The 10,274-nt window shown below is 40.6% G+C and overlaps 1 protein-coding gene across 1 annotated transcript in view; it reads left to right on the forward strand.

The window, feature by feature from the left end:
• Positions 1–6,916, forward strand: part of aacs (acetoacetyl-CoA synthetase) — a 30,320-nt gene extending 23,404 nt beyond the window's left edge. Inside the window, exons 13-18 of the mRNA XM_031849196.1 lie at positions 1,970–2,083; positions 2,977–3,102; positions 3,324–3,393; positions 4,085–4,143; positions 4,508–4,710; positions 4,834–6,916. Coding sequence (XP_031705056.1) covers positions 1,970–2,083; positions 2,977–3,102; positions 3,324–3,393; positions 4,085–4,143; positions 4,508–4,710; positions 4,834–4,971 — 710 coding nt within the window. The 3' untranslated portion in view covers positions 4,972–6,916. The remainder of the gene's footprint in view (positions 1–1,969; positions 2,084–2,976; positions 3,103–3,323; positions 3,394–4,084; positions 4,144–4,507; positions 4,711–4,833) is intronic.
• The last annotated feature ends 3,358 nt before the right edge of the window (positions 6,917–10,274 follow it).

Raw genomic sequence — 10,274 nt, forward strand, 5'->3', positions numbered from 1 at the left:
TGTGTGTGTGTGTGTGTGTGTGTGTGTGTGTGTGTGTGTGTGTGTGTTCTTAGGATTTATCACAGCATATGGGACTGACTGGTGGTCACGGTGGCATATGTTATAGGCCCCTTTGCCGATTTCACTCTGCGTGACTGTGTGTGTCTGTCTGCGTGACTGTGTGTGTGCGTGTGTCTGCAAACGTGTGTGTGTGTTGATGTGTTCCTTTTTATACAGTGTATTAATTTTTTTTTTTCCTTCTAGTGTGTGTGTGTGTGTGTGTTATCCTGTCAGCAGGGATGTCAGACCCCCGTCGCGCCTCGTTGGGGGACTTTAACACTTTCACTGCTGGATTTCCGCCATCCTAATATACCTCCGTCTGACAGCCCATATGTCACTCCTCTACTCCTTTTTGTTTCTCTCTCTTCTCCTCTCTTCCCTTCTCTCCTCTCCTCAGTAAGAGAAGGAAAGGTTGAATACCCCTCATCTTTGGTTTTTAATTCATGCTGTGTGGTTGAGTTTACTGTGCTTGCGTGTGCATGCGTGTCTGCACAAATATTGAATTTGTGTTTGTGAAGTCTTCCCGTGACTTTCATTATGTGTATTCTTTTGAGAATTCCTTTTTTCAATTTATGAATCCAATGCGTTGGTTAACTGGTTGTTTTTTCTGTCTCAGGTTTTGTGTGACCCAAAACTGTGCCAGAGGATGTTCAAAGTGCTCTTACCTACAAAAATGAAAGCAGACTTGAACACGCACACAAATATATACACTCAAAGTGGGTAGTTCAAAAAAATCTTTTTCTTCACTGTTCAGAGTAGTCGGTTCTGTTAGAAACATGAGATCAGTGTGACAAGTTACCCTCTTGTGTATGCACACACAATGCACACACACTCCCACTAAATAGCTGATGATGGAAGGCTCCCTAAGAAAGCTGTAATGGCTTTTGATTTAAAATATACTTGTGTGTGTGTGTATGTGTGTGGGAACCCACCCATTAAAATGAGTGTAATAATAAAATAATTGCATGTCTTCCCACTTTAAGTTCCACTTCCTCCTGGGAACCAATTAAAGCCCAATAAAGAACCTGGCAGAGAGAGAGAGAGAGAGAGACAAAAAGAGGGAACAAGTGTCAAGAAAAACAAGAGAGCGGGAAGGAGTAGAAGAAGGGCAGAGAGCAGTTGGGAGGAAGCAAACAAGATGGATGGATGTAGTCTATGATACAGAGAGGGAACGAAACAGGGAGGTAGAGTTGAAACAATTGGAAGAGAGATGAATAGAACGTGTCAGAAATAGTAGATGATTGGAAGGTAAAAAGAGACAAATGGATGGTGCGCCAGAGGAAGAGAGAGAGAGTGTGTGTGTGTGTGTGTGTGTGTGTGTGTGTGTGTGTGTGTGTGTTCATGTTCTGCAACAATGTAGAACTCCTATATAGGTCAAAGGAGGTGGAGCAGGGCACTAACACTGCCAGTTTGTGTTGTCGTAATGCAAGATTGATACCAATACTAAGTTTAGTAATGTCTCAGGCGGGTGGTCACTGTGATGCTTTACGTCGTTATACAGGCTGATAAGCAAACTATAACATTTGTACCGGATTTCTTTAGAAGTAGATTGTTATAACGTCAGCTTTATTCAACTTTAAATGACATTTTTTGCCACTACGGTACAGAATAACCCCACAGCCAACATATAATTACCGTATTAGTGCGAAAATTACTCGTTATTTAGTTATTAGATTAATAATTTATGTCATTTATTGAACTAATTTGCCAAACATTTGCTGGTTACAGCCTTTAAAATGTGATAACAATTTTTTTTTCATCCATTGATTAAAGGGTCGGTGGTTGTAAATCCAAAACAATCAGCTAAAAGAGGCCAAAAAGCTTTGTAACGGTGTAGAGTTCTCTGTGAGTGACATGCTTCATTTCAGACTATCCACCAACTAAATCTCTTCTCTCTGTGTCTGTGTTTCTCTCTCATCTCTCGGCTCAGGCGGCACTGACATAGTGTCCTGTTTCATGGGTCAGAACCCAACAGTTCCAGTGTATCGGGGTGAGATCCAAACAAGAAATCTCGGCATTGCTGTGGAAGCCTGGGGCCTTGATGGTAAGAGACTATTGTGTGTGTGTGTGTGTGTGTGTGTGTGTGTGTGTGTGTGTGTGTGTTGCTTATAAATGGAATACTGTTGCTTTTTCTCTCCATTCAGCCAAAAGTCTTATCAAGAGATGTATTGACAACAAATTGCAGGGTTCATGTAGAGGTTGTAAGGCAGTTGCTAGTTTGAGGAGGGACTGGAAAATGAATTAATCGCAAGCCAATTTACAAACTGCTGAGATGCCCTTGAGCAAACTTCCCATCTGCTTCTTGATCTGCTTGGTTGCCAACAGAACGAGACTGTAGCAATTGCTTGGTTGCTCCCATATGTCGATGTACCTGTACGCATTAATTCAAAGCTAGCCATTGCTCAAGAGATTAATTAGTGAACTTTCCCTGGGTAAATACAGGTAACAACCTCAGGGAAATAAAAAAAAAATGTACTTTAACAATCCAAATGAAAATGAGAGATTTTTTTTATCTTGCTGGGAGTTTTCAAAGCGCGCTATGTTTTTCTTATTGATTTTAGTCCCTTGTTCCCCAGCTACCGATCCCAGCTGCAGGCTGTACTGGCGCGTCTCCACCACCTCAAAGGAGAGTGGATTGAGAGATAATTTAAAGGCAGTTTTGTTAGGAAGAGTTTGGGATTATTTTAGTCGCTCTCTAAGCCTCTAACACCTTCCCGAGGGAGGAGGTGAGGTCTGTGTGAAACCACACAATAAAGTGTATCAACTCCTCTGAGTGTGGGATACATTACCAGGTGATTTTCTTCTTTTTTTTTTTTAAATCTGAGAGTGTGTGTGTGTGTGTGTGTGTGTGTGAGTGTGAGTGTGTGTGTGTGAGTGAGTGTGTTTTCGAAGCCTCTAACTTTATTTTTTGTTCTTGTGAAATGTGTGTGTGGACAGGTAAGCCCGTATGGGGAGAGAGCGGGGAGCTTGTTTGCTTGAAACCAATCCCCTGCCAGCCAACACGCTTCTGGAACGACGAGAACGGGAGCAAATACCACAAAGCGTACTTCTCTACATATCCTGGTAAGCACAGAAACATCTTATGGAAATAAAAACTTACATACTGTATACATATATACAAAGAACCTAGAACATATTGTATATTTTTATACTGAATACAATTCTTGACTTTTTTTCCTCATCAGCTGTTTTTGTTTTTTCCTTGCATGTTTTTTATTGTGCTTTAATGGTTTTACATTTGATTTTAACGTGTGTTTTTCTATTACCACGTTCTTTTTCTCTAGGGGTGTGGGCTCACGGAGATTACTGCAAAATCAACCCAAAGACGGGAGGCATTGTGATGCTGGGCAGAAGGTCAGCGATTAACGGTTCTACTCGGAGGAGAGCTACTGAATTATGACCTGTATTGGCTCTTAAAGGTGCAGTGTGTAGCATTTAGGGGGATCTACTGGCAGAAATGGAAAACAATATTAAGTGTGTTTTTGTTGTGTTTTTGTTACCTGAGAATGAATTTATATCGACATAGGGAGCGGGTCCTCTTCACAGAGCTGGCTGCCATGTTTCTACAGTAGCCTGGAACGGACAAACAAAACTCTGGACCTAGATAGAGCCATTCGCGTTATTGTGTTTTTGCGTCGGCCACCATAGTTCTCCTACACACTTTGGCACACAGGAGACGTTTCAGTTGGTTGCAATCTGAAACCTTACTGCTGGATGCCACCAAATCCTACACACTTGACCTTTAAGCTCCTTTATGGCAAATTGTAAATTGCTTTATGTCAAAAAACACCAAAAGTGGATTCAATTATTTCTGGGTAAATGGAGATAAACTAAAAATACATGGAACTATTCATGAAAGGGAACCAAACATATACTGTAGTTTTCATATTGCATATGTATAAAGAAAGAGAGAATCTCGCGCATACAGAAACTGAAATTGTCTCTGTATGCTGGTAGATTTTTTTATTTTCTCCATGTGTGGCAACACAGCTTCTCAATGACAGAAGCTAGAGTTTTGGATCTTGAACTTGTGTTTGTTCTGCAGTGATGGCACATTGAACCCCAATGGAGTCCGATTTGGCAGCTCAGAGATCTACAACATCGGTGAGTCTTGAACGCTACAGCTGGAGGTGCAGGCTGTGGGTGTAAGAAAGGATGAAAGGAAATGGAAAGCAATAGCATTTTAGACATGGTCCTCTTTATGTTGGTGGAAAGAATATTCCAAGTGTGTTCACTTGTCACCATTTGTTCAGCCAACAGAATGTAGTAAAAGCACAATTTCTTCTTACTGTTGACAAAAATGAATATAGCGTGCATGTGCTTAGTTTGGAAGTTGTAAGTGGTGTCCATCTTTTCCTCCTCTTTGCTCCCTCACTCCCTTCACCTCTTCTCTCTTGCCTCTCATTTGCTCTCCTCGTTTCTCTCCCTGTCCTCTACTCTGCCCTTTCCGTTCCTCTCCTCTTTGCAGTGGAGGCATTCGAGGAGGTGACAGACAGTCTTTGCGTTCCTCAGTACAATGCCGATGGAGAAGAGCGCGTTATTTTGTTCTTAAAGATGGCACCTGGTAGGCCCTTCTGTCCGGAGTTGGTGGCGAAGATAAAAGGAGCCATTAGAAAAGCTCTGTCTGCCAAACACATCCCATCTCTGCTGATGGAGACCAGAGACATTCCAGTAAGAGAAATCTGAATATCAATCAGACATGAATACACCTGTCAGATTATCCTGCCACAATGGTTACAACTGTGAAAGTCAGCTCTGGCTTGACAGACAGCCCTTTTCTTCCTCCCTCTGCAGTACACCATCAGCGGTAAGAAGGTGGAGGTGGCTGTGAAACAGGTGATTGCTGGACGGGAAGTGGCGCAAAGAGGAGCTTTCTCCAACCCTGATTCGCTGGAGCTCTACAAGAACATTCCTGAACTGCAAAACTATTAGAGAGGAGGCTTCACTGAGCTGGAGAGGACCTGCAAAAGAGAACCAGCTGACAAGACTTCAGCTTAGTTTTTAATGGACTTAATTCAGATTTACAGGAACAGGGAGATATGCACTGGGATAGTTTACAGAGGCACTTTCAGCTTTGTACGTGGCATAAAAACATCAAAATCAAACAAGAAATGGTACAAATAGTATGTAAAAATGAGCGCTGTACTGCTCCATTGGCTAGCTTTCAATCAAGTGATTAAGCAGCTGCTACCAAGTTGTTCAAGTAAATGTGGGGTGATGTATTCAGCTTTGGATATAATATGATGTGGACAGCACCACTTGTTTATAAGCTCATGCTCTGAAGCCACCAATAATAGGGAAGTGTAATTTATCGTCGCTTTGCTCTGGCCTCACATTGTGCTGTCAGCCAGTGAAGAACCATATCTCTCTGTGTCCCCGGCGTTAACCCCAGTGATGGTTCTGAGTGGGTCCCAGACTGAAAACACATTGAAGTGTGCAGATCAACACACACACACACACACACACACCTGGGATTAACAACTCAGCTCATATCACCATATCATTGCTATGTGGTGCATATTGCTTTATCAAATGTATGTATATATGAATATATATATTTTGGACTGTGAAATTCAGATAACATTATAATTATGCTTTTGAAGATAGTGACCCAAACCTGTTGACCAAAGTGAGTCTCAGCTTTAGAGGGTCGTAACACGTCAGGAGATGTAGTTTAAATCAATAAACTAGAGGTTTCCAGATAAAACTTACTGAACTTTTCCCCAACCTTTATAAAGTTATTGATCTCTGAGGTATTACATGTGCAAATCCTATCAATGATTTGACTTTGTAACAATTGTTTTATTCCGCCCAAAACGTAAAGGCATGTATTGATGAAGCCAAGGTCAAGTGCGATCTGAAAGTGAGCAAAGGTTTATTTCACCACAAAAGCCTCTATTTATTCGTAGCGTATTGATGTTCCATGTTTGTCATAACTAAGAAAAAGGTGTTTTCCTAATAACTACAGTGTACATGGGGAATCTGAATTGTTTATACGAAAAGTCCTCATGCTGTGTGGCAAAGCCTAAAAGTGAATTCATGCTATTAAAGGTGAACTGCAGTGGTTTTGGGTACTAGTAGCACGACTGAGCGTACGATAACAAAAATCACTTGGGTTCCCATTTCCTGTTGGGAGCATTTGATCTTTGGAGGAAGCATTTTGTACTCCTACAGAGGTAACATTTCTAATTTCTTTTTTTTTTTATTATTTGACTTTTAATTCAGTCTTGTTGCTGGATTATTTGAAACATATTTAAAGGTACGGATTTAAATAAATCGACTGGAAAAGTCTGCAGTTTCTTTAATGTCATATTCACTGATTTAATGAATGTCCTCTTTAAAGGCACCCTGTGGTCTTTTTGGCCACTTGCAGCTCTGTGATGCAGTGTTTTGATGATTGGGTCCCTGTTAAGTTTTGTATCTTTTGCATGAGTGTGCAGGTGACGGGATACATATTCCTTCCAATGGTGTCACACTGCTCCACTGATTGGCAGGTGGCAGTAATGTAAATCAGCTTTTCTAATGCTGACATTTTTTTTTTATTGGCCTCAAGGATGCAGAAGACGAATATAAAGTCCCAAAGATGCATAGGCTCTTTCTTATAGAGACGGGGGTCATACTGTTCACTTAGCACTTTAGTACAGTCTACTGTATGTGGTCATAATGACATCTGGGTAAAATGGCAGATCTACCGTTTCGTTCTGAAGTATGCATGCAGGTTAGGCAGTTCTTCTTGTGAGAGTTTGCAAACATGATGCTGGGTGTGTCACATGTAAATAACTTAATTGTACTTGGTTGTTTCATGTCTGCCTTTAGGAAATCTATAATGTAATTTGTACTTATTTTGGTGTTGCGATATAAAGTGTATTGAATCCGATGTGACGGTGTCATTCTACAGTCGATTATTTGCTCTTTTTCACAACATCAGGACAATGGTCATTGACAGTCATGAATAGATGTGAACTCTTCTTGTTTGCACACCGTGGCTATGTTCAGTCAGAGTTGTTTTAGGGGAATATTTGCATAAGACACCACTGAAGTGTATTAAGGGAGATTTTGTTGCGTGCATGGATGCGTTTCCTGGTTGCCTACTGTCAGCTATACCCAATGAAGCCAGTCTGAGAGCAAAAGCTCAAACAAACAATTTTGTGTTCCAAAACTCACGCGATATGAGTCCTCATTGTTTTCTTAAGATGAGCTGGAAGACCCTTTATCCCATGCTTCCAGCACACATATAAGGTGTACACGGGAGACAACGTCAACATTTATGAGCTTAACTGAAATATTTACTTCAAAAAAACGTCTCCAAAACTAACCATTAACATAGTGTCACTAAATCATGTGTTTGAGAAATTGTGTGTGTGTGTGTGTGTGTGTGTTTCTGTGTCTGTCTGTCATTTTGACAGACATCTACTTTGAGAATAAACTTGGCAGTTTTAAAGCTCCCTGTAACCTTTATAAGTGTGAACGCTCAGACCTGACAGTCAGACAAACTTCAAAACGTAACCGTGAGGAAAATATTAAAATAGAAAAAGGAAGACTTGGTTAAGGTCCAGTTCCTCAGTGTAGAATGTCTCACTAATCTAGTGTGTGCAAGTGTTTTATTTATTCCTACCTTCAGTCATTCAAACATGAGAAAATGTTTTGTTGGCACGCTGTCAGTTTGCAGAAGCGAAAGGAGGGCGAGGAGAGAGAGAGAGCGGAGAGCTGCAGAAATTAGCAGTGTGGGTTGAATGTAGGAATGTTGTCAAATGAAAAGCTGACGTGTTTACCAAATTCACAAATAATAACCATCTGATGAACATGAATGGTAAGTGCCGCGCAGTCCCCCAGAGAGGCTGTCTGTTGTTGTATGATTCATCCCAGTAGTCTCATAACAGAGCACATCACAAAATAGAAAATGACTTTGAAAAGGTCTTGATTGTACACTCTGTACTTACAGGGGTTGACGGTTAATTCACTCTTGGTGCAATCAATTCAAAATGTAAATTGAAACGGCACAGACTAATGATGGACTGTTTATTCTCAGTTATTATGTTATAAACTGACCTGTGGTGTTTATGTTCGTGTTTTTCTTCCATACTGAGGAAAATGAAATGCATAAACCGACTGGATTGGAAGGTGATTGACTGTGACCACAGGTGAATTATGTAGAAAGTACCAGTTAGCGACTTCATTAGCAATTTGAAACACGGCGCCATTACAAGCATGCTAGTTTGGATGGATTACACACACCCTCAATTATTGTTTCGATCAATCGATTATTAATTCAACCTATAAAATGTGTGAAAAATGGCCATCACAATTCCCCAAAGTGCAAGTTGATGTCTTCAAATGTTCAATGACATGTATCGGGGAGATTACATTGACTTTTTTTGGTTCACAATTATTTCATCGGGTTCCTCAAGAAAATGTCTTACAGTAGGTTCATCCACGGCTATAAGATGAAGATTTCCAAAAACATCGGTTATATCCCATTTCGAGAGTGTAAATCATATACAAATATATCATGGCTCACTTTGAGCTCTGGTGGATTCAGCTCCTCCTGTCTCACAAGTTGGAAACCCTCCGACGTCCTAGATGTGTAGAATGTGTTACCGTTGCTCACCCCTCCCTGTCCCGCCCAGAGGAGACTTGTTATTTCGAAATTGCTTCCCAAAGAGACTTTCTCCTGAAAGGTTGATCACAACATTAATGAAGAGTTCAGTTCCATTATTTTACTGATAAACACATAATGAGATACAACAATCCCAAGAAGTGATACCCTTGAGGGTCATTTTTCTCCAATGCCAAAGCGAAGGATGCCCTGTCACAGTTCAACACTAATCTGTAAACATGTTAAGAGCACATTGCTATCAACACCTGAAAACCTCCAACCTTCTTTTAGTTTCATTTAGAAAGACATTTCAGGGCATCTGAACAATAACTTGTTCTCCCTGTCACCTGACAGTGGCGGAGAAAAGTATTCGATTTAAGTACAAAACATCAATGTATCCCCATAAGGGCTCTCAAGCGAACACTGTCAGACTTCCTGATGCTTCACTACAGTTTTCAAGAGTTTATATTCAGCTCTCTGAAGATGCGACGGGTGGAGGAAGCTTGCATCACTTTTAGTTATTCTAGTTGCATGTGGAACAGTGTTATTATTCTGGGGTTTCTGCAGTTGTTCTCTGTCACTTTTAGCACCACCCACTCCACGCTTGTTGTCGTGTTTTGTGCAAATTACCAATTCCTAATGCTCTGGTATAAAATAAGTCACATTTCAACTTGCTTGCCTGTATGAAAACCTCCCAGAGAACTGAAAAAGTCTGCATCAGTCTGACCTACTTCCCCAACTGAATCAACCTTCAGCAATTTGTTCCATTAAATAAAAGATGTTCAGTGCATGATTTAAAGTAAACTCGTAACTGCCTCTTTAGCTCAGGTCTTCATGATGATTCTTATCACCTCTGGCTTTAGGTATCATTTAGAAATGATACTCAAATAAATCCCAAATTAATTTAAATTGTGTTCTCCTTTTTGTTTTTTCAAGAAATACTTCGGTTGAGTCACAACTCTGCACTTTTAAGACAGAAGAAAAATTGCACATGGAGACAGCACCATCTGATTCTCCATCTCTGTGTTTCAGTTTGCTTTCCTCAAACTGCCGCAGAGAGAGAGAGAGAGAGAGAGAGAGAGAGAGAGCGAGAGAGAGAGAGATGACGGGAGTTGGCGACAAGGAAGGGAAGAGGGAGAATCAGGAGAAATTGCAAAAGAGAAAAAAAGCTGAGCGGTGTAGCATGAATAAATCTGTGATATTAACAACAATCCATTTTCTTTGTATCTCCACATGAAAATCTCTCTTTTGATGTTGATCTGCATTTGATCAAAACACAAAAAATGGTGCATTTCTGTCTTTAACAAGATGTATTTACTTCATACTAGTCACTCCTCTGAGGTACAGCCACACAACAAACAATGATTGTGTTTTATTTATTCTGTTCCAATATAATAGTGAAGTAGGAGGAGCCATGGGAAGTACACCATGTGTGTTGTGGGTTGGGTTGGACTACATCAGTCCTGACTTCATCACTGAGGCACGAGCCAGTTAATTAATTCATTCAAATAAGGCCTCTGACTAAGTGACTACGAAGTTAATCCTTGGACCACCAATGGATTATTAAGTATGTCACTGAGTGACTAACATTGTCAACATGGAGAAAGTAACTCAATTAACATCATAAGCATCAGCAGCA

The sequence above is a fragment of the Anarrhichthys ocellatus genome, unplaced genomic scaffold, assembly GCF_004355925.1.
Source record: "Anarrhichthys ocellatus isolate YVR2014 unplaced genomic scaffold, GSC_Weel_1.0 scaffold9, whole genome shotgun sequence".
In the NCBI taxonomy this organism is placed as follows: domain Eukaryota; kingdom Metazoa; phylum Chordata; class Actinopteri; order Perciformes; family Anarhichadidae; genus Anarrhichthys; species Anarrhichthys ocellatus.